This window comes from Falco rusticolus, chromosome 9, assembly GCF_015220075.1.
Source record: "Falco rusticolus isolate bFalRus1 chromosome 9, bFalRus1.pri, whole genome shotgun sequence".
Classification (NCBI taxonomy): Eukaryota; Metazoa; Chordata; class Aves; order Falconiformes; family Falconidae; genus Falco; species Falco rusticolus.
The window spans coordinates 5,798,000-5,825,984 of NC_051195.1; the positions used below are offsets into that span (position 1 = coordinate 5,798,000).

General features: G+C 39.4%; 1 protein-coding gene across 7 annotated transcripts in view; it reads left to right on the top strand.

The window, feature by feature from the left end:
- Nucleotides 1-27,985, top strand: part of ATE1 (arginyltransferase 1) — an 86,797-nt gene that overhangs the window by 46,138 nt on the left and 12,674 nt on the right. For 6 of the 7 annotated variants that reach the window (XM_037399180.1, XM_037399182.1, XM_037399179.1 and 3 more), the window contains one exon: nucleotides 16,996-17,116. In XM_037399180.1, the coding sequence (XP_037255077.1) occupies nucleotides 16,996-17,116 (121 nt within the window). Of the gene's footprint in view, nucleotides 1-16,995; nucleotides 17,117-20,443; nucleotides 20,467-27,985 lie in introns of those variants that run through there. The other variant, XM_037399183.1, reaches the window with a different exon arrangement.

The following is a 27,985-nucleotide window of genomic DNA, read 5'->3' on the forward strand; positions in this document are numbered from 1 at the left end:
CCAGGAGGGAAAAGTGGAATCATAGAAAAGCAGGTTTGTCAAGGGCCATGAGGGGTTGTGTAGTCCATCCCCTTACTCCAGTGTGGGTTTCAGCTGTATTTGTGTTAACTTTTAAGACCTGTCGGACATAGGTGTGCCAAAGGCTTCTCTTGACAAGCTTATCTCCATGTGCTGGAGGTTATATACTTATATATTCTTCTGCTTTATTAGTCTTGCCATTGAAATTCTTTTTCTTAATTTTCAGAAACCCTGAACTTTTCTTCCTCAAGAATATTACATTTTGGCCTACCTACCATGCACGTAAACCCCCATGTTATGTATTTATATTTTTTTCTTTCAACACCCTTATATAGTCTAGTGGATATTCATCAACTGATGCATTTCTGTCCTAGAGAACGATGTCTAAAATCAGCCCTTCTGTCTAAGGCACTCAGATGCTGAGGTCAGCTTCTCCCATCTGTATATATAACATGAGTTATTGCCTTCATTGTACTAAAGAAGACAGTAGGCTCTGGAGGCAAGGAGAAGGGGTAGAAAGGATGAAAAATGGGAATTGTGTGACTACAAAGTTCTCAGAATAGGCTAAATTGGGATGTGAGCTGAGTTATTTTTAGTGTCAAGGTTTGTGACTAACTATGAAAGCATACATGTATGTATGCTCTTGAATCTCTCTGCTGTTCATCCTGGTGTAGCTATATCTCTGTTAAAAGTGGCATTTTTCTTGGAGGAGAGAATATTGCATTAAATGAGGTGACAAAACATAGAGGGTTTTATGGTTGTTCTTTACAGTGCCTATAGAGATCTTCTGATGAGTTTTATCTTCCTTATTATAGTAAATTATTATTTATACTATTATAGTAAATGCTGGAAGCGGCAGCTCGGATAAAGTAACAGTAAATGAAGAATAAACAAAACCCAGAGCAAAGATGTGTTAGCTCTGGATTGCAGATGATGGTAATTAATTGTGTTTTCGCACCGCCAGCATATCACTGGTAGGGGAGGAGTTTACCTTACGTGGTAAACCATCAACATTATTCAGATGCAAGTAATTTAAAAACAAATCTCTGCTCTCTTTAACTGGTATTCGAGGTGGTAGCCAAAGTTTTGTGGAGCCTGGCAGGGTGTCGGATGGTGCTGTGTTTTCGTGGAGACTATCGTGAGGGCACTGGAGCTCTGAGACGTTGCACAGAGCAGGGCCCCAAGCAGAAGGGTCAGTGGAGAAGTGAAATATTTTTATTACAGCTTCTTTAGAGCTTTTTCTTAATCTAATAAAATCATTTCCCAGAGGCTTTCAAAGGTTACCTTCTTGGGGAGGCCTAGCAAGACCTGGAAGCTTGGCGAACTGTTGTCTTTGGAGTGCAAAATGAAAAAAAACAAACCACAACCCCCCCTTGCTGTTTCCAGACATTGCCCTGAGGTTTCCATTTATCATGTGAGAGAGTTAACTACTGCCAAAAACTATTTTGTTTAGTTGTTTTCAACTGAATAACTGAGCTGTTCTAAAAGGAATGACCGGAACTGTTAAGAGTAGCGTTAAGAAACTGTTAAGTGCTGTGTTAGATGTGTGGCATAATTTCAGGATTCTCTACTAAGAAGGTTTCAAGAAAGTAGCTCATCTTTTTTTTAATAGAATATTACACTGTTTACTTCCTTCCCCTTTCTTGTTTGGAATAAAAATGGTTTCACAAATAACACTGAGCTAGAATGAAAAAAAAAAAAAGAAAAGACAAGGATATGAAAATGACCCCTTTGTCAACTAATGGAAGAAGAATGGGTTTGTGGAGCACAAGTACACAGGAACCCACTTCTCTGTTCACCCCAACACAACTGTGCTGTTGTTCTGCGAATGGACAGAAGACAAGATGAGCTTTTTGTTCCCCAGATCTATTGATTTTATTTATTTATTTAAGATATTAAGGCTAGTGTTCTGAAGGGCTACTTAGTGCTAATATGGTCAGTAGGGAACCATGATTTATTTTATGTGGGGGTTTTTTGGTTTTTTTTGCATTCTTTCCATTTCAGTCTTTACCTGTTGGCATTGAGTGGCTTGCTATTAATTGTTTTTAATTATCTTCTGTTCAGGGGGAAGGGGAGGAAGGTGGAGACCTGTTACAGTATATTTTGGGGGGGGCTTGCTCCTCTTTGCATCCTCCACTTATGTCATACAGTGGCAGTGAAGGACACAGAATAAAATGCTGTAGTACCGGCTGGGAGCCAGAGAGCCTGTCCCAAGTTCTGCCCCTGCTGCTCCTCAGTTTGGTCAGTTTGAGGATGCTGTGCAGGACGATCAGGTGGGAAGGTGTCCGTAAGGAGAAGCTTTGGGGCTGCTCCACCACAATTCCTGCTAAATTAGGTGTGGCATTGAGAAAGGATCCAAAGGACAGTACCTGCACAGCCTCAAGTGTTGCAAGGTGGTATTTTATTGTGCCTTGGACATCGTTGTGTGCTTCTAACAGAGCTCAATTGGTAAGCCCTGACTGAAGCTTTGTTTGAGAAGATAAAGCAGTTTCTTTCTCATAACTGTATCTGTTTTGCTGCTTGTTGCTGATGGTGGTTTAATGGATTTATGAACACAAAGTGATTCTCTGTCAATGGGGGATGGTAAAGAAACTACGTTCAATGTTGTCTTGATGGCATTGGTGACTGAACTGTTAGCCCTTGGATGCCTGTACTGACGGCCCCACCTGATGGAGTTTTCAGTGATACACATTTACCTCCTTTACTTGTGGTGCGGGAAGAAGTTAGTGTGATGATCCAAGAAAAAAGGTGCTAATACTCCTCAAGCCAATACTTACTAAGTTGGAAAAGTTGCAAACTGCCACAAACGTGTCTACAATCCCGAGTTCAGCTAAATCCTGTGTATAATTGCCTTGCCCCTATGGTGGCTGCACGTCCTTAGAGCAGCAGCAATCGAGAATGAGTGTGACCCTTCTCCTGGGAGTCTCTTAAAACTGCAGAGAATTGTTCCTTCCCTCAGATTTATGAACTCTTTCTGGGTTTGCAGCCAGATCTTTGGCTCCTGGCTGTGTTAGGTTGCTTGGACTGTGCAACGCAACAGAACACTTCCCTAAAGGAACAGCTGGAGACCTTCTGCAGGGGGGGGTGGTGGAGCTGGCAAGTGCCATGCTTTTGCCAAGCCCCGCCAGCACCACAGCCTCCCAGTGCCCGCTGCGTGCTGCTGGGCGCTGGAACGGCTTCAGGTGCCACCAAAGCTGAGCAGGAGGCAGAAGAGCTTAGAAACCTTTTTGGTCACTGTCCTTTAGATGTGTAGGTCTGGTTTAAACTATTGTGTCAGTATTTATTGGCATATGATGCTAAGCGTACAGGTATTTATTATACTTTGCTCACTGTTTTAGAAATGCGTTACAAATGCATTGAAATGCATGAAACTGCTTTCATGTTTCAAGATACATGTGCATGCGAATACCATGTGGAGCTTTGCTGATTTTAAAATAAAGCAAGGTGATTGCCAGGGGAATTTTTAATTATTTATAACTCTGCAAAGAAAGGGTTATAATCTGTGATAATGTCAACAAAGTGCTTGATTTTTCTAAGTGCAGTTCTAATTTTAATACTCCCCTAATCCTGTATTTGGATGTATGTTTAATATACTCCTGAATTACCAGGTTTTGGTATGATCTAGACCTAATGTAACATATGGTATACTGTTAATTATTCCATCCCGTTTGCCTTCAGACTTGTGTTCTTCTGTGAAGGCCATTATAAAGAAAACAGTTTCAAAACATCTGGCATGAAGAGAAAAGTGGAGTGTTGATGTTTCAGCTCAAAGGCTTTGGGGATACATAATGTTAAACAGTATGTTTTCCTAAACATGCAAGTGTACCTTTTAATGGTAGTAATTCAGATGAAAGCATAATAGTGAATCTGTTCGAACCAACTATGAGAATCGTGTTGGGCAGTTTTACAGAGCCACAAGCACGCATGTGTGTATTTACATTGCTAATAGACGCAAAAGCTGCATGCAGAATTACTGCTACAGAATTTGCAACTATAATTTAATTTTTTTCAGTTTTGTGTAGTAAAAATTGACTTACTTGACAAGGATTTCAGTAATTATAAACAAAATATTTAAGTTATTGTAAGGAGACAGAATTCATTAACATAAGGACTTGGAAAACAAGCCAATGGCAGAAAGGACACGTTGAAAAGATACAGATATTCTTACTGTATCATGTGCTCAGGCAGTTGTTATTCCCTGTAAAACAGCTTAAAAACTCAGTACATCTCCCCAGCCATATTTGCTATGTCTTATTCCTACATTTGTTTAGTGTTCCTGTATTTGGATTCTTTCCCCACTTTCTTACATTTAGCATGGTCCCAGAGGGATGCAAATGCGTGGAAGCCCAGAAACTCTGGGGCGCTCTCTGTTTAGGATTTCTTCTGGCGATTGGTGCAGCTACAGCCTGGTTTTCAGCTTCAAGTGTTATGGTGGAGAAGATGAATGGACGCTGGTACGGGCTGTGGTGGCAGTTCAGGTGCTGCTTTCTGCAGTGCTGGTTTTCTTGGCTCTTACAGGAGATGCTTGTGCACGCGGCAGGGGATGCATTGTGCCTGGCTGCTTTGCATTAGACATTTCCAGTTCTGGAGACCACGTACCATCTCTTCTACTGTGACAAAACTTCCACGTTTTTGCCGTACAGGTTTTTTTGGTCTCATTTTGAGACCGTTGCAGTGAGATCCATACTGGCTCCAGTTCTGATGTGTGCTTTGTGAGCTCTGCATGCGGAGGTGGTCCCAAGGTGGAGTGCGGTGGTCTCCTGCTGAGAGCGGGCTCCTCGGAGAGCACAGAGAGGCTTTGTGTACAAATTCTCCTCTCCCAGCAAACAAAGCAAGCTTGTTTAACAAACACTTGACAAACAAAATGAACCTAAAATTAGAATGCTTGTTTCATGAATGAAAATTTCCTATGAAAATAAACACACTTAGGGACAATAGAAGAAACTTCTTTCGGAGTCCGCTGCTTTTGATAGTCCGGTATTTTTGTACAGATACTTGATGGTACTTTGTACAGATAGCTGTTGGTTTACTTGCTGTTAAGGTTTAATTTCTAACACATGCTTGGAATACTGTGGTAAAACGAGCCTTTGTATTTATTCCTTTTTTCAATCTGCAGATGTGATGGAGACGAGTAGGTTCAGATTTTTTGGCAGAGCTGTGTTGCTCTATCCTGACGATATAAACTGTAGACACCTAAATGCTGAGAAGTGTCATTGCCTTATTTTCTCCTTTGGATTTGTAGTCTGAATAACATATTTTTGTGTGTGGAAAGATGTCTTAGCTTGAATTTCAGAGTATTTTTTAGTCAGGATCCAGCAGAAATGAAGTTTTTTTGCCAATAAGCTTTCCTGTGCTGTTTCCTCTGCTCTGTCCTACAACTTTACTCTTTTCTACTATCCTAAGATTACTGTAAATACCTGGTTATGTATATGTACCACTGTTGCTGAAGTTATTTCTTCAGTACTGGGTTGTGTACATTGCAGTGGTGACTGACTGTTATTTGGCTTTTACTAGGTTTTTTGTTGTTGGACATGAAAAAAAACATATCATACCATATGTTAATAGAAAACCATAAAGTTAAAAATCTTGTACTGTTCTGAAATACAGGTTCAGAATATTATGTCTTAGTCTTAGTCTTAGATGTGTGAAAGCAAAGAGAAATTAAAAAAGCTGGAGTGGCAGTTTAAGTGACATTATTTTTCAACGTGATTTAATTGCATAAACACTATAAATGCTTTTGAAAATCCCACATAGCATATCTTAATATAAAGCCAACGTCTCGCAACTGAGTTCTTAATGAGGAGTGTATTTCAACTTGTGAATATCGGTGTTTCACCATTTGAAAAGCTGTCAATTAGTCTATCATTATGTCTTCAAATATTTCACAGACTGAGTCAGTAGCTGGTCATGAAAGTGAAGCATGAAGTTATTTTTTCAGTGTAAGGCTACCATCAGCCCAGACTTATTTTCTTGCCCTTGCAGTCTTGTCTGGATAGATTTTTGGCAAGTTCTGTGTGTTTCTGGCTGAGTTTTTGGAAACCCTGTTAAAGGCAGAAGTGAGAGTTTGAGAAGGTCTAGTACAGAGGTAGTATTCCCAGCGGTGGCGTGATGGGTGCAGGCGGTGATGCAGAGGTGGATGTGATGTGTAAGGCTGAGCAGAAGAAGGGGCGCTGAGCAGCAAGTGCTAGCCTGTGCTCTGAGCGGCTTGGGCATGTGGAGGGTTGAGTGGGATGAAGGGTTGAGTCTTGGAGCTGGGAGAAGAGAAAGTTTGGGGCTCCAAGGAAAACCCTTTGTTTTTTGGAGAGTCGTTGGAGAGACACTAGGAAAGACGGGGAAATCTTGGGCGCTGATGAGCACTGGTGCTTGCTGGGGAGGATGGCATAAGGTCTTGGAGGTAACCACAGAACACAACGGCTGTAATGGGGAGTTTGATTTGAAGATAGACCTTACAGGCAAAGAATTGCCCAAAGCATTACAAATACAGAGAAGTTCCTGGACAGGAAGAAACGCAGGTTTCTGTGTGCCCTGGTAGAGCCCAGTAGTGAACAGGTTTGTCCTGGAGCTGAGGATCTGCAGCTGGGTTAAGCTGCAAGAGCAACGCACGTGTTGTGTGCATAAAACGGGTAAATTGGAGAATTCATAGATACTTGTAAAGTACATACCGTATCTTGCTGTAGAATATACCTGCTTTTCTCTTGTGTCATCGTTCAGAATTACGGCTTTAAAAGATGAGAAGAACCAGATTTGAGCTGAAGTGAGTCATATGAGCAAGGGTAGCAGGTTTAGTCCCCATTTTCTTTTAATCATCACAAAGGATTAAAAGTTAACTTGCATCGGTTTACTTTTTGGTACATCATAATCAGGGTCAATGTTTTTTTAAAAATACAAAATTACGCACTCTGCCCTCACACCCATTTCTGTTGTGCTGGTGGTTTAGTTCTGATGAATGTGAATTTTCTGGTCCCTTGTGCAGTTGTATGGAAAAATATATGAAAATGTGTTTATTTTCATTTAAATTCTATCAATTTAATTTTGTGTTTAGATGGTTGGGTTCTTTTTTTCTGTGAAATAAACATGGTCTGCAGTGTTTTTACTTTGATAACTAGACAGTAGAAGCCTGTTTGACAGGGCGTTAATTTAGCTTTCGTGTGGAGGCTGTCTGTGAGCTGTTTAGATGAATGCTGTTCTTTTAGGTAAGACTCGAGCTAGCGAGGTAGTAATGAATGTTTAAAGCTATTTGATATCAGCGTGACAAGTTTGTGTACGTAAGGGTAAAGCGTGAGTATGACATACGAAGTTGTGCGTATTTTTCCCATGATTGTTTCACTTTATGTTAAGTATAAGGAAGTTAATACTTAATTCTGTATGTGTAATTTTATGAACTAAAAAAATATTGTCAGTTTATAGCAACTCTTCAAGAGAAAGATACGAGATCCACATGACTGAAACACTTTTTTTTTTTTTTTTCTTTTGCTTCTCACAGCTGCCAAAATAAACTCCTTTGAGATAGACCTAAGTCAACATAGTTGGTGTGTCTCTAATGAAGCATTCCTCTTGAGGCCCCTACTTGGGTTTTAGCTTTTTGTCATAGCTTTTTAAAATCTCTCTTTCCAAGTGTAATGCTAGGGTCTCCTTAAGAATTTCTGCTGCAGATTTAAAGTAAACAAGTTCCATTTCAGTAATCATATGATTTTTATTCCCCAAGACCTTTTTTTTGAAGTAAAAAGGCAACGTGTATTACATTTTTTCCTGTAATACACTTGATATTTTTTTAAGTTGTTGAAAAAATTGGCTAACATTCAGAAAAGCTAATGTTCATCAAATGTACAAGCTTAACTCTTCTTTCTTGCTGTTTTCCACTCAAGCTTTCTCAAACTGTGCTACTTTATTTAGAATTTTTGGGTAGCTTCTTTATGGGCAAAATGAGTACTAGCTTTCAGCTTCAGAAGTACATGTGTGGCACCATCTTTAATTAGCTTGCTCCCAACTGGATTTTTAATGGCAATTTCCAGTAAATGTTAACTGCTTTTATATATCTTTTATTTAAAATCACAAAATCATGTTTTTTCATGTAAAATTGTTGAACATACGTCTGTTTTGAATTCACAGGGAATCTCAGTTCCAAACGTGTCCGAATACACCTTTAATTAGAAACATTCTTTCGAATTTCAGCTTTGTGTTGGATGTCACTATTGTGCCAGTGTAGTATCACTGATATTAAGTATTAGTAGATGAGAGAGATATAAAATGGCAATATTTGAAGCTATGCAATGTTTTAATATTCTTGGTGGCCATCTATGGAATTCCAGCCAGGAGCGTACAGTAGGGTTTTCCTTTTCCTCTAAGTGCCACCCCATATTAGCATCTCTTATTTTTATATGCCAAACAAATGTAGGAACATTGAAAACTAAGCTTCGTTTCAATAGTCTGTTTTAGTAAAATGCCATTGTGTACAGCACAATTAGCGGATAGAAACAAAAAAGAAATGATAATTAAAAAAGAAAGGAACCTTGTGAAATACAAAAGGAAAAATAGATACATCAACAGTTTGATGGTGTAAAAGTAGTTAGAAAACATGCTTAAAAAGTGACTAATTTTATGTAAGCTTCTTTGAGTAGCGACATACTTGTAATATTTCTCTTTGTTTCTCAGTTTCAGGAGTTGCCTTCATACTTGTCTGTCATTTGGATAATATTATTTCAGCTTTGGATAAACAGTCAGCCAATTTAGGGCAGTTCAGAATCCATAAACTTGCTGTTTCTGTCATCAAAAGCCTGGAACCAGGGTACGATAGCTGTTGTAGGGTAACTAATGCACTTCATTGGTCTTGAAGGGACCGTTTTGTAACGTTTTGTACTGTTTGTGGTGTGAAACACCCTAGACATGGCAGATTCAGCCTCGTAGTGCTCACTGTTTAGATTAAGCTTGCTGAAATCTAAGAAAGGCAAATGTAGAACTTGTATGTATCTATCCATCTTTCTTACTCAGAAAAAAAAAAAAAATGAGTGAGAACAGATGTGGGGTGGGAATAGCCACGGATATTTAATGGTTTGTGTCCAAGTTCAGTAATTTTACTGCATGCTAGACACCCATTGGCTCCAGTAAATTTTAAAATACAAAGAATATGAACATAAAAGACTGACAACTGCCCTGTCTGCAAAAGTTATCTTTAGATTATCTTTTCATAAGTATTCATTTAAATATGTGTTTGTCTGTCTAGTTACCAAGGAGATGTTAGAAGTATAGTTTTTATGCTGTAATTCCTGAACGTACAGATTTTTTCCCTCTTTTGTGCAAGCCTTATCACAGGCTTTATTCCCAATATAGTGGCTTTAATATAGTGACTTCAGATAGAGTGGCTTTAGTTGCTTAGAACAAGCAATGAAAAACTCTCACTTAATGGTCTTTGTAATTGAAAAAGAACAAACTCTTGGCAAGGAGTTTTGGAGGAGAGAGCAATGCTTCGAAGCGGTTGGCAGAGTGTGCCCGGAGCCGTGCGTGTGTTATCTGTAGCTCTGGGCAGTTGCATCCCAAGCTGATAAACTCGAGGTGATAAATGCCTGCTGTCATGTCTCTGCTGTAGCAGCCCCCCACCACGGCAAAGCCAAAGTCTCTTGAGCATGCTAATTACTGTTAATTCTGGTTTCAACTTTAAAAGTTATCTCATTGATTAATACGGTGGTGTTTGAGGGGATAACGGGATCTGTTTGAGTACGGTCATGGATAGACGCTGTCTCAGGCAGCGCGTTGTTGGCTTCTTGGATCTTGCTGAGGGCATGTCTGTGTGTTGATGTGCAGCACTTCATAGCTTGGACCTTGTGACGTGAACATCCACAGCCTCCCTTAGCGTGTGGTACTTGGTGAGTGGAGGGAAAGGTAATATTGGCATATAAAAGGAGGAAAAGCTGGACAGAGTTAGAGACTAAAAGGAAAATGGGGAAAAAAACCCCACCCTGTCCCCAAATTTCCCCCTTTTTCCTCAATGGAAAGCAATTTTTTCTCTAGTGGTCCATGAGCCTTTCCAGATACCTGTTGGCTGTTTTCCAGTGTTAAAAAAAAGCTAGAACGTGGTAACTATTTCAGGTTATATTTATGAAAGAGGACAAGGTGAAAGCAGCTATTTAGAGTGTACAATGAGTTATGAAGATAGCAAAATCCAAACAATTCAGGAGATTCCTAGGTATAGCATTGTTGGGAAAACAAAGAAATGATAATATTTTGTGAAAGTATTTGGGAGTGTGTGTGTGTTTTTGAGTGCTTCTGTGCAGACCACCATCAGAAAATCAAGTGCTGAGATTTACCTTAAATCTGAGTGAAATTGAAGATAAATTTAATTCCATTTTAGTGGTGGGCTAAGAGCATATGGACAGTTAATGGCCACATAAAGGCATGATAGTTGTAGGATACTGAGCATGAATCTTGGCCGTCTTCCTTTTTGTCTTTTACTCATTACTTAAACTATTCTACACTTACAGAGATTTTTATTTACCTGAGGAACACTGTGAAAACTTTCAGAGACACTAAAACCTGAGCAAAGAACAGCTAAGTCTGAAGATGTAGTCAATAGTTGTAGGAAACTGTTTGTTTCCTACTAGTTGTAAGCCATGTAGGACATAAGTGCCATAACTCTTTTCTCATTAGAAACAGTTTATCATGAGTTATTTCTGTTAATACTTTATATTGAATTGGGAAATGATGAGGAGAGGTGAAAGCTGGTCAGTCAGTGTAAAGATTGTTGGAGCACGTTTAAAAAGCAAATAGCAAAAAAGGCACGTTGTAACAAATTAACTGATCGAAAAGAGTGTTGGTATACTTCTGTTCAAAATACAACTCCAAATGATGTTTACATTTCACTTATGGGAAACAAACACTATAGGGGAAGGTGGGCACGTGCTCTACGTTGTTGTGTTTGGGATGTGCTGGGAAGCACGCTACAGCTCCCTGGCTGGCCTGTGAAATTCCCATGACACAGGTTTTGTGCCTGTGATAATGTAACTAAAAGAATGGGAATCGGCACAGCTTTTTGAAGAGGGAAGGCTAGCACTTCATATACTTCCCTAAAGTAGTTTGAGTTCTATGAGCTACAAAATGAATTTTTGGTTATTATTCCCGACATCTTTTAAGGATTACAATGCATTATTCTTTAATAAAACAGAAAGGTGGCTAAGCTCTCAAGAATGCAGCTCTGGGGTCCTAAAACAGTTGATTGCATAATTAATTTGAAGTTCGGATAAAATCGGCTTGTTTGATACTGGCAGTGGAGTAGCAGGCAGCCTGTTTGCACGTGCAATGTGAACCCCACGGTTAAATACAGCTTGTTGTTACTTACTCATTGAGTTACCCGCAACGTATACATTGGCTGATCTAACTCCTCTGGGGTGTGTACCTTCAGGTACACTGAATGCTTCTTGGTGATAAAGCTGAGGTCACCAGCTATCTCGCGTTGAGAAATAAAGTTTTATTCCATATCTATTAATCTTGGAGGAGGGTGGGTTGTTTGTTTAAAGAGATTAAAAAAAAAAAAAAAGGGAGAACTATGAGGTGGGAGTGGATTTGTGCGGGTTGTTTTGGGGTGGGATTTTTTTGTGTTTTTTCCTGAGTCTCTCAGGCCTTCCACAGAAGGATCCCCTGTGAGTAGCTGTGGACAGTTGGATGGAGAAGCAGATTCTGATGGGCTCTTTGTCCCCGCGGGTGCAGGCGGGCACAGCGCAGCCCCGCTCTGTGAAAGCACAGTGGTTCGGGCGACTGCGAAGGATGCTCTGAGGATCCATGGGGTCTATTTCTGTTTATGTAACGAAACCAGGGAGCAAGCGTCTGCGGTAGTACTTGGCCGATGGCATTCCAGAGGGGTTGTCTTTCAATGCAAGGTCTGAATTTAATAAACCCGTGGTCCGGCACGCTCTTTCTCGGCCGGTGCTGCCTCACTGTTGATATGGGTGGCTGTTGATAATTTGGGGTTACTTTGTTTATGCAGTCGGGGAGCTTCTCTTAAAGCAGCTGGCTGGACATGGAGATGAAGGCAGTCTTAATTCACTTTTAATAAAAGATCAATGGGTTTATTGTGAAAAAATAGAATACAGATGTAAACGGTACCCGATAAAAGAAATAAATGTGTGTTTAACCTTCCTATTTTGTTTTTTCAGTGCTACTGGTTCTTGACCTTCTTTGTTTTTGAGACTATTCTCTTTCTTGGTAGTTTTACCTTTTAAATTTTACTTAGACTACAAAAACAAACTCTGCTGGTGTTTTTCATCTGAAGTGCTTACCAAATCCCTCAGATTTTACAAAATATTTAAAAAGTAATCTCCAGACTAAAGTCTCATTAAAACCTTTGCCCTTCCTGTGGAACAAAAGTTCAGTGAAGTTCTGGTCAAATCTTATTTGGAAACTAATACAAAAAAATTCATGGTGTGAAGTATTAATTTAGGCTTGGCAGGCTCACTGTAAAATTTATTTCCAGAAGCTTCCAATTAAAATGCAGCATGTCTAATAGCATAAGGGAAAGCACCTTAAAGGCTCTTTCTTTTATATTATATAGGAGGAAAAATGCCCCAAACATTAGTGAAAATAAAATGTCTTGGAGGTATTTTTTTATTAAATAGTCACCTTTATATTGCAATGAGTTGACTTGGTAGAAGTAACCATGTACTCAGGAATTTCTTAGCTCTGCTAATATTCAGTATTGCTTTTTAATCAAGCCATTTGATGTATTAGTCAAATATTTATAAAGATGCAGTTTTCTCTTTTGGTCTTCTTTGTATCTTTATTATGACTTTTATTGTCCTGCTTCTTGAATGATGTGGTTTGGATGGTTTCCCCCTGTGGCCCTTTCTGCCTTTTTTAAAGGAGGCAAAGCAAAACTGGGAGGAGGACAGACTGACTGGGGTGGTTAAAGGTCTAGAATACCTTATGTAGGAGGACGCAGTAACAATTTAGGTCCCTTCAGTCTGATGGAGGTACCATATTTATTTGCAAAGTCATGACTGGCATGGCAATAAGGCAATGATTGTTCACTGCATTTCTGTAGTAGAGGTAGGAATGAGCTACCATTTGCAGATGGAAGCAAATCAGCGCAGTTGACTACGATTATCAAATGGCAAAATGCATTATTACTCAAGTTATCTGTTATCTGGTTGTGGAAGGATCTGTTGCAAACTGTTGGAGGTCAAGAGAGTATTGGCAGAGTAACGCCTGCTCATACTGTTCTTTTAGCCTTCACTGTTTTTACTGTTGATGCTGTCAGATATGGGAGATGTGACAAAATTCAGCATGGCTCTCTGGTATAACCCACAGTGGCTGTTATGTTATAGCAGCTCAAAATGTGTTAGTACTCTGTCTTGAGAAAGGTGTTTCTGGATGTCCATGAACTTTTTAAACAGCATCTAAAATAATGACATTTTAGGCAAGTGTATCTTTTTTATTTCCAAACCCATTTCAGAATAGCCCATTTTATGTCTTGCTGGATATTTCTCAATGAAACGTAGATGCACAGGCAGAAATATGTGCAGTTGTTGTATATTGACAGGGTGCATTTTGTCAGCAGGTGGTATTGGGTTTAAGAAGCTGAAACATAAGACAAGTGCTTAGGGATGGTCTGTAAGATGATACTTTTTGTTGAAAGTCTTGTAGTGAAGTATTCCCAAGATGGTCTGGACAGCAAAACCAGTGCTACTGTGTAAGAGCTTTTATATTATCAGATAAAAGAAAGCAAAATGTTTTCAGTTGTGGAATTTTACCACAGACAAGATTACTTCTGAAACGTATGCTAATTTAATCTGAAGCCAAAAAGAAATTACTTTTAAAACAGTTTTGCAAATCTGATGAAGTTCTTTTGTGATAAATAGCTCTGCAGCAGTTCCATTCAGATCTCCTTTCTAGTTTGGATTTATGTTGGGTGCATAATGCGAATGCAATGTTAAGAATAAGAAGGAATACAAATAGTATGCTTAGAGGCAATTTGTTTAGATGATGTAATATTTAAGAGTGAATAACAAGATCCAAACATTTCTCTTAAGGTAGAGAAGCTCCTGTAGTGAGGCAGAATCTGGCTGGGCTCTGAGGTTCAGATTTTTTCACAGTCCAGGGATGAGGGGTGGGGAGAGCGAGGTGGATTCATAGTTGTTTATTTTCATATTGAGGTTTTATATGTTTTTAAGAAAGTAAGTAAATTGAGAGTAAGTGCTTAGAGGAGGGGGGAGAAAAGGAAAAGCCTTTAGAAATTGTTGTGTTTCATTTAACAAGTTCTGTGGATTCCCTTTTAAATTCTACCAATATAGACAGGGCGTCAGTGCTGTTCACTGGGAAACTCACCTTGGGATGTCTCTGTGTTCCCACATCCTCCGCGGAATGAATCATGGGATGTGGGTTTAACCAGCAGCGTAAATAACGCGCCTTTACAGGAGAAATCTCTTACTTCTAGTATGTTTGGAAATACTTTTAACAAGGGAGGATATTGAAGAGCGTCAGCGGCTCGGTTAATTTCTACCTGTAATTACACTGTGTGTCACTTCTCAGTGATGTGTCATCACCCCTCAGCCTCACACCCCTTCAGGGAAGTTTATTAACAGGATTCTAAATTTTGGGGGAAGAAAACATCTAAAGGAAGTCACCTCAGAACTATTTCTTCTTTTTTCTCTCCTAAGTAGGGTATGTTGAGACCCAAAATAAATACTGAGTTTACACTGATGGATTGGACAATCAATTTTTCCTGTTGTTGTTTTGCTCAATACTAAAGCAGCTCTTTTCTTATTATAACCAACCTAGTGGTACTGCAATTGAGTTAATTTTATACATCCCATTTTATGACATAATATGACATTATAGAAGTAATCGGGAAATTCAGAATGCGGCTACATGATATGATTTTCATGGGTGGGATTCACAAAAGTGATAAATTTCAACATGTAGGTGCAGCATCTTCTAGGAAAACTGTGAGTGTCTGAGTAATCTTTACTTATAGCCAAGAGTATACCTATGCTACTAGGAAAGACGAAATTGCCACCTTATATTTTTTGCACTTAAGCGACAGCTCTGAAATACGGTAACTTGGCTATTTCTGCCGCCTTGGCCAGTTGAGAAAATGTCTTTAAATCAACAAGTAATCATGTTCTATTTTTTTCTTAAATGTGACTGAAAAGGCATACTTTTTTCCTCAAGTCCTTAAATTGTTTCATCTGAATAATGGTGACTAAAAGTGTTCTTTAAGTATTACCTTCACATACCTTTCAACTATTTCTGTTTAGTTAGCGTAAGATTTCAAAGTGGTTTATTTAATAATGTCATTTCCATTCTCTGGCTTTAGAGGATTTTCCAAGGCCTGGAGGTTTAAGCTTCTGCATGGAATTGGAGGAATATTGTTTTAATTTAATTTAAAAATTTGCATTTAATTAAAAAAAAAACAAAACAACTCCAAACCCAACAAAGGTAGTTACAAGCCATTCCTGAATGCTTTTCAAATGAGGAAATCAGTCTGTACAGAGTGACTTCAGAAAGATACGTCAGGTATGTGACAAGGTTCAGCACGAAGCTTGGTTGGTTGTTTTTCTTTCCTGTGGACAGTTACGACTTTGTTTTTTATCAGAGAGAATTTCTGTATTACTCAATTTACAGTTGGTGGGAAATACGTAATAAACCAAGCTAATTCTGCTGTAAATTTTGTGAAGACTCGGAGAATGAAAAGAATTGGGAATCTCTGCAAACATTCAAAAAATGGTTCTTCTGATTCTCCAAAACTGGGTGTTGCCACAGAAGGGTGTGTTTACAAGAACAGCAGAACTTTGAATGGGGCTGTTCTGAATTACATCTTTATCACCCAGGTGTAGTCACAGGAATTATCTGTGCCCCTTCCCAAACATTGGTCAGTCTCATTCAAAACCACTTTTTTCAAGGCCTTTTTTCATAGGAGACATTGGAAAAAAAATCAACTTTGTATCAACATGATCATCTTCTTTACGTATTTAAAGTAATTTACATGAAGAACTCTTAATTGCATCAACTGCAGTGTGACTTCTTGTAATGCCCAGTCTTTCAGCTGTTGCTTCAAGACCTGTATGATTGAGATCCTTAAAATTTTTCATTCCATTTACTGTATGTCTGGTTTTCAAACTGATAGGTGTAATGAATTTCCAGTTTAAAAATTAAGTTGATATTGCCACCATATAGCTTTGAATGTTGAGAGGGTATAGGCTAAGTGAATAATGGCTCAAAGATAGACTTTTGACCGAAGTTACAGGCCGATGAAAAATCTGACTTTAAATCAAAGAAGAACTGATTAGAGGAGGTTATTATTGCTGAGGTGGTGATTTTCTGTGTCGCTGAAGGGAAAATAATTATGGCTGTTTAGTTTCTGGGAATGTCTGCAAAGGATATCTTTTTAATAAATCAACAAAAAATGGTAGAATTTCACTAATCATTACCTGTAAGCTATTCCAGGAAAAACTCCTTGAATTAAAAAGAAAATGTTGCTATTTAAGTAGGAAATGCTCAATCACTACTGTAATAAAAATAGCATCCTGCATACAGTTAAGTGTTTTTTTTTTCTATTAGATCATTTTTTTTCCATCTCCATTATTTGCTAGAACTACCAACACTCGAGATGAGCTGCTTTTGGAGGTGCTGACTTTTTTAGTGTCAGCACCAGCTCAGCAGAACTCTAGAGGATAACTTAAATACAGAGTTTCAGTAAGCAAAGCCAAAACTTTTGTAGTTCATCGTGGATATCATAAAAATGTGCGATGTTAATTTTACATTTTCTTCAAGTGCCAAGGTTAAGTTTGTATTTCTGAGGCGACGCTGCAATTGCTAAAGAAGTAACCCTGCGATTGCAGTGAAGCTGTTCCTGACTCATTTGGTGCCGATTAGATTAAAACTATTCCTTGTTCATAGAAAAATCTGGAAAGTTGTAGCCAGAGTGTTCTTATGCAACTGATATGATGACTCTCTTTCTTTCTTTTTTTTTTCTTCTTTTCTCCTTTCCAGGGTCAGTACAGGCCTTCTGACTTGTTGTGTCCAGAGACGTATGTCTGGACACCTATTGAGCAATGCCTGCCCTTGCTTGAGCACTCAAAGTACTGTCGATTCAACCAGGACTTAAAAGCAGGTAAGTTTACAGGTAACGATGGCCATATAAATTGTCTGTCTTGTTTTTAAAATGTATTGGTATCATCTGCTGCACAGCTCCTCCAGCAAGCATTAGCAGATAGTTTTAACAGAAAATGAGCAATACAAATTTTAAGTACGTTCTGTTTGAGAGACTATATGTAGTTCAAAATTAACACACATCGCTGCCTTTCAGGTAATCTGTTATTCTATGCATGAACAAAACCAATCAAATAATTGTTCCTCCCTTATGTTCCAGTCGGATGAATGCATGAAGGAAGGAAATTAGAATCGATACAGGAAAGTGAAAGGGCTGGAGAGGCTTAAAGGCATCAGGTGCATTTGTTAAGAAACAAACTGGCAGATTTAATGTAACAATCTGTCGCTGAATGTGAAGAATCCAACGAACAGCAGAAACACCTTAAACGTCTTGAAGTAGATGGGACATAATTTTTTTTCTGGATTTATTCTGTAAAATAGGCACTTATGTTTTGCCAGCATAGAATGGTCAGAAATATTACAGACCAGAACGTAATGCAGTAGTGATACTGTAAAACAATGCAATCAAATGGCAAAAAAGGCACCTACTTGCTTCAGCTACTGACCGTGTGGGCTGGCTGTGGGCCCCAAGGGAGCTGTGTGAGAGCATGCTTGGTGCGGTGCTTGGGTGGAAGGGGAAAATGGATTAACTACTTCTATTAATTGCAAACAGCTGAATATCCTTTTCTTAAAAATTTCTCTTTCTCCACTGAATAACGATTCAGAAAGGTGGTGGCGTTATTCAGAGATGTCAGTGATTGAGCTCAAGAGTACATAATGCCGTGCTGTTTCTAGCCATCAGAACACAGATTTACCTGTCTGTGTTTGCGCAGTCTTCAACAGCTGCTGCTTTCTTTTTACTTCTCATGGCTGTAGTTCAATTTTCATTCACTAGCTGCTTAACTGTTAATTGTTGGCAGGGCAGGCTGTAGATAAATGAAAGGCATTTGAACAGAGATGACCGCTGAAGCAGGATTGTGAACTTCTGGAAAAGCTGCTGAAGTTCCTTGGTTTTCCTCATCCTGTGCCTGTTAACCATTTATGCTGTGACTTGGTTGCTCAACGGGAACATTAAGATAATAATTAGAACTACGATAATGATGTCGAAATAAATTTCTAGATATAGATACCAACTGAAAAGTTTGAGTAGCAGACTTGCCTGGGGCACCCTGTGCAAACAGAGAATGTTCTTCAGGGGCTGTGCAGGGAGCTGCACAGGGTGGTGTGGGTCAGGCTGGGGAGAGCGCTTGGATGCTCCTTGGGAAGCGTGTTTATCACCAGGGGAAAAGCTCAGTGGGTAGGAGATCTAAACGGGTGGCACATCATGTCTTGATCAACTAGAATCATCATTGGATTGGTGAGGGGAAATGGGAAAAAAATTACAAAGGTAGGAGAAAGAAGGGAAATGGGTTTGGAGGCCAGTGGTGGTCAAGACTCTTGTTATTCAGAAAGAAGGGAGTGCATTCATTTAAGCGCAAAAATGACAACTAAACTACTGCCTTTGAAGGCGCTAACCCTGTACCAGCAGAGGGGCATCATCATCTCGATTCTGTGAAATTCCTGTGGCATACCACGCGTTTGGAAACTGCAGGGTATAAAACTTGGCATCATTATCAGCACAGAATATCTCACTCCAGACACTACTGGGACTGTGACTTATGTCCTGTGGTTTAAGGAAATTAAAACATAGCTACATGTTGAAATGCGCTGGACCTGCTGTGAGCTTATAGTCGTTTGAGGTTTAAATAGTTGCTGGCTCTAAGGAAGCTGTTTCTCAACAGTAAAGTCAGTTCCTTCTTTTACTTCTTTACTCTGCAATAGTCAGTAATAGGACTTTAATGAAGTTACAGTGAATTTAAAAAAGAGCAGTAGGAATAATTGTGTGCTTTCTTCCTCTTGAATATACTTTCTATAATACTACCTATAATTATGTCAGTTAAGTAGGTCATGATTTATCAGGAGTGGGACTTCCAGCGAAGAAACTGAGGGCAGTAACCAGATCCAGTAAACAACTGGGAGAAACAGTGCCACTTGCATTGCTGCCTGAGGCAAGGAAACAGTCACTGGCACGGGTCATCTTTTAACGTTGTCTGTAATGTCAGAAAGTTTCTGAAACACTAATTCACACTAGTTTGTTCATCATGTTTGATAATTTTTGAACTTCTTTTCCCTCCCTTTAAAAAAATTTTAAAATAACCTAATTTACCAGTTGTGGGTTACAAAAATGCATTATAGAACAGCAATGAATGCTACTTCAGGAGAGGGGGCTGTGGGCTCTGGCCTTCCAAGTTTCTGCATTATGGAAAGGGTTTCTGAGTATCCATACACATTCATTGCAGAGCTCCTTCCTAGAATCAGATTTATTTTCTCTATTCTGAAAATAAAAGAAAAAAGAGATGCTCACAAAAAGTAGCAAATTTTTTCTAAGGTATCAGAAAATATTATTATGTTTTTGCAGAGGATTTTTGCCTGGTGTACATTATGTGTTTGTCCCTACCTTGAGTGTTTTCAGATAGTTTTAAAAGTGTGTTGTTTTTCATCCCCTTCTCCTCTGACATCTAATACTTTTGTTAACAGTTGGAGAATGAAGAAGAGAGGACAGATGAACTAAACAAAGTTCTTAACTCCTTATACCACAGAGATAAGTCTAAAAAAAAAATGTCTAACAGCTAATAACTTAAAAAAGCAATCATAGGAACTGCAATAACTTTTTATTGTTTAGGATGGCAAATCATGGGCGCCTGATGGTTGAATTGGGTCCAACTCTTTACTGCTTCTGGCCAGGGTAATGAGATTCAGCCTTACTTAACCTCAAAACACTCCAGTCATACAGAGACAACGATGAGGTCTTGTGCCAGCAAACACTCAAATTTGATACTTAAATAAACTGCTAGTAGGCTTTTCACATGTGGTTTCTAACTTATGTTGACAAACATCAGTTACTTCAGGAAAAAAAAATTGCATAACAATACTCGGACAACACTCACAGATGAAAGGTCGTGTTTGTCAAGTATTCTTGCTTTAATAAATTACCAGTTTTGCCAAAGTTACTCATGCTTTAGAACAGATCTTTCATTTCTGTTGTCTGTTCAATTTGAAAAATTCAGAAGACCTGGCATCATTGTATAAATGTGAGGGGTTTATTAGGATTCTGATGTGTTTGTTAATAAACGAGTGGCCAGCCATTTACTTAAAAATAAATAAGCAGCTGGTGAGGTAGGGCAGTAACACAGGCTTTGGATGCTAGTGCAGTCTGAAAATTGAGATCGTGCTAAACTTCATTTAACAGGCCATTGACTTTAGTACAGATGGAGTTACAGAAAAAAGAAGTTAATTAAAAGATTGCTCTGCAGGTAAGTACTTGGCAGTGACTTTGACAACATATCAACAACTGATGGGCAGAATTCAGTGACGTGATAGCGCCTACTGAAATATCCTGGCATGGTCTGTCTGTCATGCTAGTTAACTTCTTCCTCTCAAAACTGGTCTTCAGGGTTTTACTTCGTTGGTGCTTTCACTAACAGCTTTGCCTGTGGAACTCGTGCAGTGTGAAAAGAATTATAAGTAATTTACTTGGTATCCTGGCAATACTTTTATCCTTCCACTTCCCATTTTTCTGAGACTAACCCAATGAGATGACCTTTTTTCCTAACATCTGTTGAGATTTTCAGTTTGTTGCTCCCGAGAGAAGCCTGTTTCTTCACGAAGTAAAATCTTTAAGAAAATCTACTTTTGAGCTGGTAATTAGTGGGAAAACTTTCTTCCCATCAGGACGGGACTGTCAAGACCTTTAAGAAGCAACTTCAGATAAGGGCAGATACAATCCCAGTCTAAAGTGGTGGTTTCAAAGCCCTCATGGTTTTATAGCCTCCTGCCTGTGTCGTGTAACGTGGGGTGTACCTTGTGCCAGCCAGGGTGAACAGGCTGCTGTTACCCAAGGGAAAAAAGCTATGCTTGATCTGACCAGCTAGGCATGGCCCACGGCAGTCTTGGTGGTGGAAGTTGCTTCCCACCTTCCTGCGTCTGCTGCTTTCAGCACAAGCATTGAACAGTGCAGATCAAAAAGGACTTTAATACCTTTTTTTTTCCTTGACTTATTTGTTTGCTGAAGTTGATAAATTGGCTGAGCTAATACACATCTGTTGCAACATCTTGTATATCTAAAAATAGAACAAAATCAAAATGGAATCAAATGGGATACATTAATTAAAATGAAAGTGCTTTCTCCAATGTTGAGAAGTACAGATAACAAAGGCACACATAGGCTCCTCTGTGCTGGTGTTGTGTGTGCCTGGAGACAAGACGCTCTGCTCCACAGGGGATAGTCTAACACCAACCAGGATGGATGCAAAAGGATGCTGTAAAGAAAGAGAAGCACCTTCTGGTTTGTCAGGTTGATTTATTATAATAGCCTAAATTGTAATCTATTCATAGACTAAATGGTAATAGACTAGACTGTATATTTTTTGTTTGGTGTTTGTTTTGGGGTTTTTTTGGTAAACATCACAGTGAAGGAGAGTTTCGAAGAGGGACCTAAGCAAGTACCTTAGTTATCTTTTCGAGTTAATGGAGAAGACTTTCACAGCAGAAGAGGTGTAGGAGAAACGAAGGGTATGGGGAGACACAAAGGAGTTTCCTTCAAAAACAGATAAACTGGTCTGAGACACCAGATCCCATAGTCAAAGGCAGAGCTTGCATTGCTGCCTGTAGGTGCTAGGAAAGAAGATGAAGGTGAAGCAGACTGTGGAGAGCTTTAGAAGTGAGGTGGTTCTGATGTGGTCAGGGTATGGGCAGCTGGTAGAGACGTGTGTGGAAAGACGAGGATTTGGGTTTTGTGCTGGTTTTTATCGGGATAGAGTTAATTTTCTTCACAGCCGCCGGTGCGGGCCACGATTTGGGTCTGTGCTGGAAGCCGTGCTGATGACACAGGGATGTTTCCGTGACCGCTGAGCGGTGCCTACACGGAGCCGAGGCCGTTCCTGCTCCTCCCCCACCCCACAGCGAGCGGGCTGGGGGGCACGGGGAGCTGGGGGGGCACAGCCGGGGGAGCTGACCCCGACCGACCCCAGGGATACCCCGTGCCATGCGCCGTCACGCTCGGCATATGGAGCTGGGGACGAAGGGGGACGGGGGGACGCTGGGAGCGATGGCGTTGGCCTTCCCCAGTCCCCGCTGGGCGTGCTGGAGCCCTGCTCCCCTGGGATGGCCGAGCACCTGCCTGCCACGGGCAGCGGGGAACCAGTGCCGGGCTTTGCTTTGCTCCTGTGCGCGGTGTTGCCTGGCCGGGTACGCTGTCTCCGTCTCAGCCCACCGCTTTCCTCACTTTTACCCTTCCGATCCTTTCCCTGGCCCCGATGCGGGATGCACGGGCGAGCAGCTGCCTGGGCTCGGTTGCCGGCCGGGGATAAACCTCGACAATGGGGAAGTAAATTTGGCAGTAATTCATGTAGGTAGAACGATGAGAAGAAGGACTTGAACAGAAGAAAGCTGTTGAAGTAATTGTAGGATTGAAACTTGAAAATCTAGATAGGTGTTTGTAGAGTTCAATAAGAGTGGCTGTTCTGTAGGTAACACCGTGGAGAAAAAACTAGAAGTGAAAACGTGAACATGTCTCGAAGCCAAAGTCATATGCCAGCAGAAATTTGCTGGTGCCTGACAGTTCATCAACCACCTTCCTCTTGTTGCTCTTGTTGCCGACCCGGCTTTGCATCTGCCATCTCCACACAGTGATAAAGACCTTTCTTCTTCCAGCAGAGGAGTGAAAGTCCTTAGAATTTAGGCTTTAGAGTATTTCCAGCTGGTGTGAGCTAAACTGACAGTAGGCATTGGAATGGGGAGGAGATAACTGGTCTTGTCTGTGCTTTTCCATGATCTCCCTGCAGCCCGGCAGAGCTGGTGAGGCTATGCCTACACAGGACAGATGCTGAAATCCGGAAAGTCTTATATTTATACTCACATATAAAAAAATTCTTATATACTTATATTCATGTTCACATACAAGTCGGAACCATCTGAAAAAGAGCCACAAAACCAAAACAACACTAAAAGCAGTGCCTGAACTCTCCTCTCCAGGAGTATCAGCCCAATGGTCCATGCCAGAGTCCTGGGACACCACACCTAGCTATGCAGAGGTTGAAGGGGGAGGTCTCACTCCAGGCTCACAGGAATCACTCTGTGATAACCCGGTCAGTGGATTACCTTATGAACAGAGTTGACACCAGATCACCAGGTTTTGAGTTACCGAACTAAAGAAAATTACTTAGACTGGAAATTTTTTTTAGTAGTCTTATAACTTTTATTGCACGTTTTTACCAGATTTGTAAAACTTCTAGGAATACGAGCATCAAAAACCTTTTTTTTTTTTTCCTTCCCTTCAGCAATACATCTTTCTCACATATTACAGAACTAATTCATTTTTCTTCACTACATACAAAATGAAAATTTTCACAGCTTTGTATTGCTATTCTGCTGCACATAATAAGCTGGAGTAGTAAAAGGCAAACAACATTCCCACTGTTTAATAACTTCTGAACCCTCTTATTAGCGATTTGATTATGCATCTTAATGCTTTTTGCAAGAAACTGAGGCTTATTAGTTCTAGTAAATAAAACTTAGAATTTTTTCCCCAGAAATCTGCAGGCTTGGGCTGTTATACAAAACTGTATTTATTTTAAAAATACACTTCTGTGCATAGTGCTTTCACTAGAAAAATAATCTGTCACAACTCTTTCAATAACCTTGATTTCTAGTGCTGTGCTTTTCAGAACCTTTAATTTTCTGTACAATTTAGATACTATTCTATGCTAATAAAAAGGGTGTATTTCCAGTAATAATGCTTTAAATTTATTATGTATTTTATTGATTCGTTTTTGCTTTTCTTTTTTCCCCTGTCAATACAAAGACTTGTTTAATTTAAGACATATTTGAAAAGTATAGTGTACTATACTGCTCTTATTCCTCCTTCCTCTGCACAGACAAACCATGATGACATATTTGTATCCATAAAGTGATCTGCGGTTGCCATTTGGTCACGTCTGATGGTTTAGATCCCTGGCAAAGCGATGGCTACGTGTAGCGTTGCATCTTTGGATCTAGTCAGGTGGATTAATGCAAAAAGCAGCATATGTTGATGTTTATAAGAGTACTGTGGTGCCGATTAACATTTATAAGGGTAAATGTGCTGAAGTTCTTGAGACGATGAAAATGTAGTCCCAAAACTATCGCAGATGGAAAACATTAAACAAATTGTTTAGAACTGTGCAATCATCTGATTAGAGAGAAATTGCTGGGCTGCTCTAAACCAACTGCTGTTTACAATTTTTTAAAGATAGTCTTGTGTACTTTGGCAAGTTAGGAAATAGTTTAAATAAGTTCTGACAGATTTTGAACTGAAGTCTTCTGAGGAACTAACTTTTCGCTATCTTATCAGAGCTATAGGCAATAAATTTGAATTCTGTAACCTAGAAAAAGGCAGACATACCAGTAATTTCTAGCAGCTCCTCTAGACAAGAGACATCTTACAAGGTTGTATCTGTTTCTAATTAAGTTTATAAACACTTAAAATCATCAGAATGCATATTTCTAAATCCAGTGTGATTCTTGAAGCATGCAAGATATTTAAATGATGAAGACAGTGCCAAGAAGGTGTAGCCTGGCACATTTTCCCCTCACTTTTAGTTTGTTTGGATTAAATTGAAATGACCGACATGGGATTTTAGCTTCATATGCAAAAAGATGCTTAAATATTCCAGTGCTTCTGTAATAAAAAGGTAACATTATTCATGTAATTTGTGGGTCCTAAACAACTGGCACTGCATAAATTGGTGTGTGGTTTAGAGATTACACTGAACCGTCAGCCCTATAACAGCATCTCCAAAAAAAAACATTAGCAAGGACGGTCTTTAAAATGTGATTTGAAGTATGGTCATAACATGAACTCTGTTTTGCATTGTTCTAGCAAATCGCAAATTTTGCTAAATATTTGTGATTTAAAAGTTTAGTTTTATTGATATCCTAAATATAATTGCTCCTGACATACACGTAGCAGAGTAAACCAGTGCCCCTCAAGAAGTACCAACGTCTGACTTTCAGTGTAGTTCACGAAACGTTTGACTTGGGCTGCAAGATTCCCCAAAATACATTTTTAATCCAAAATGACTGTCATACAGATTGTGTAACAAGCAGATGTATTTTGAAATTATGTAATTTTTTGAGAGCTGTGCTTGACAAATCAAGATATCCTGGCATGCTGCTTGCATTGAAGAGATGAATCTTAGCTGGTTGTGTGCTCAAGATACTCCTTCACCATTTGGATGTTGTGACTTGATTCTGCAGCACAATAATTCTGTTTTTTTGTGGTTTTGTGGTGGTTTTTTTTTTTTTTTGTGTGACTGGACCAGAAGTGAAATCATTAGTTGGTAAAGATTCAGGGGAACGTAAGAGAGGGCAAGGACAGCCAAATCTTGTAGGAGTCATTTTCCATACAGAGAAGGTGTTAGAAACACAATAACAGAAATTAAAAACTAAATAATGTGGGATTAGTAGAGGGATCGTGCAGATTTATTTCATGCTGAGGATAACTAGCATATGGGATTAGCTTCAAAATGTGATAAAAGTTAAAAGCTGTAATTAGGGGCAGATCTAGAGCAGCTGTGGAAGCACCACCACAGGCATGTGCCGCGTCCCGGCTCAGCTACACGCTACCAGCCACTGCGGCAAACTCTTCCCAGGGTCAGACCTTTTGTAACGATCCATGGTGCCTCAGAACGTGTTTACTCTCTGCTCTGGTGACATCATCCCGACTTTTCACATAGAACATAATTGATTCCATGTTTTAATTAATTTAGCCAGTAAATTGATTGCTGTAATCTCATTTATTTAGCTGATAAGCTACTGCCAATTGCTTCAATTTCACCCGTTTCATGGAAAAGCTTGCACTTGTAATTCTCAGCTTGACTCTTGTTATTTGTTTTTCTTTTCTTCCTCCTATATCAGTCTTAACAAGGACTTTGCTTTGCCCTTCTTTTTGAAAGATCCTCTTACTGCTTTCTGCTATTTTCACTTCTTTAAAGTTCAAATATTTTAATAAGGAGTATTTGACTTTCTTAGTCTTTCAGATTTTTTTTCCTCTTGCCATCCCATTTTTTTTGAGTTGTAACTCCTTAAACCACAGCGCTCTACATTTTGTCTTTTGTGCTGTCTTTTATTCCATTGTGTTTACTGACATTGCAAGCTTGGGGATCAGTACTGCGTTTTGCTGTTGGCTTTAAGTGTCATTAAAACCTGTGATTAAAAGTGTCTGGCAGTCTGCTTGACAATAGGGTTGTCTTCTAGGAAGCTTTCTTCTGAAAGTCTTAAATCCTTGTATATAGCCCTTCAGGATCAGCTGGCTTGGGATCAGTCCCATGGGAAGATTTTGCATCAGAAAAAGCAAGCCAGCCGCTAAAATGTTTTAGTCTTGCATAAAAGTGATGAAGATAAATATATGGAAGTACATTTATAAAATAGTATTGAAAAATCCTATCCAGAATTGCTAAAATTCCCTTTATTAATGTTTTTAGTTCATAAAAAATGTTTTTAATTCCCTGGAAGCAAGGTTATAATTCAGAGGGTGAGGATGGCCTATTAAAGTGACAAGGTGTGTTTTCTTAATTTGTTTGTGCAATGCAGAATGACTCCAAAATATATGATGTGAGGCGATAATTCTATTCCTGCATTTTAGCCCTTGTAATATAAAATCTATTTGACATGAAAAATGAAGTCTGAAACACTTTTATGTGTCATAAATGCCAACGTTGCAATTGTTGGAAGCTGCAGAAATCCAGATACTTGGAAGAGCAGTGATGATTTGCTCTCACGCAGCCACGAAGGTCAGTACATCTTAGACACTGTTCATGTGACAAAACTTAGACTGACTCATTAGTACAGTTAGAAAATTACTGATTTTAGTAGATTTCAATATTTGGCTTCTTGGGTAGTCTTACTGAATTACAAGTATTTTAGTTAAAAGTTGAAATTAAAATGCGGTTTATGTAGTGTTTCTGCTTTTTTCATGTACAGAATATGTTCAGGAAATAGATGGAATAAGCTGTTCTGTTTGAGATGTCAGTGTACTTACCAGTTTTAAAGTTCTACTAGAGTTAACAATGAGATAAGCATTCTGTGTTTACATAAGAAAAATATGTTTTCATGTTTTTCATAAGAAATTAATGAAATATTTCATTCATTCCTAATAGGAAGTGTTTGTGTGGCAGTTGCTGTCTGTCTCTCATCTTTTCTATTTAAGATGCATCCTTAATTTAGTACTTCTAATCTATAATTCACAAGTTTAACAGGTTGTTTAATGGTCTCCCCTAACAGTACCCGAGTCACTTTCAATGATGTTCTGGAGGTAAGTACCTTGCCTGAACTCCAGAAAGAGATGTGTGCAGTTGTAATTCCCTGTTAGCATGTGAGTTAGAGTTGCTTTCGTGCGCTGTTTCCGAGCGCTCGTTGGATTTGGACCATGATTTTCCCTTTCAGTCTCTAAAGAGAAATGAGCGGCTCAAAATACTGAATGTTCTTTTGTTGTTCTGAATAATTTGGATACTTTGAGGAACAGAAAAACTTGGCTAACAGAAGTTCTGAGCAGCACGGAGATGCATGTGATGCAGGAAAAATCTTGGTCAGGCTCGTCAGTGCTGACACAGAGCGAATAAACCTTCCCAGAACCCACTGTGATCAGAGTCAGGCATTAGAAACGCTTTCAGAGCCCAGCAAAAACGAGGTGGGGCATGGATGAGCTTGCAAAACTTTGACCCAGCTAGTCTGGATCTGCAAGACTACCTTGTGG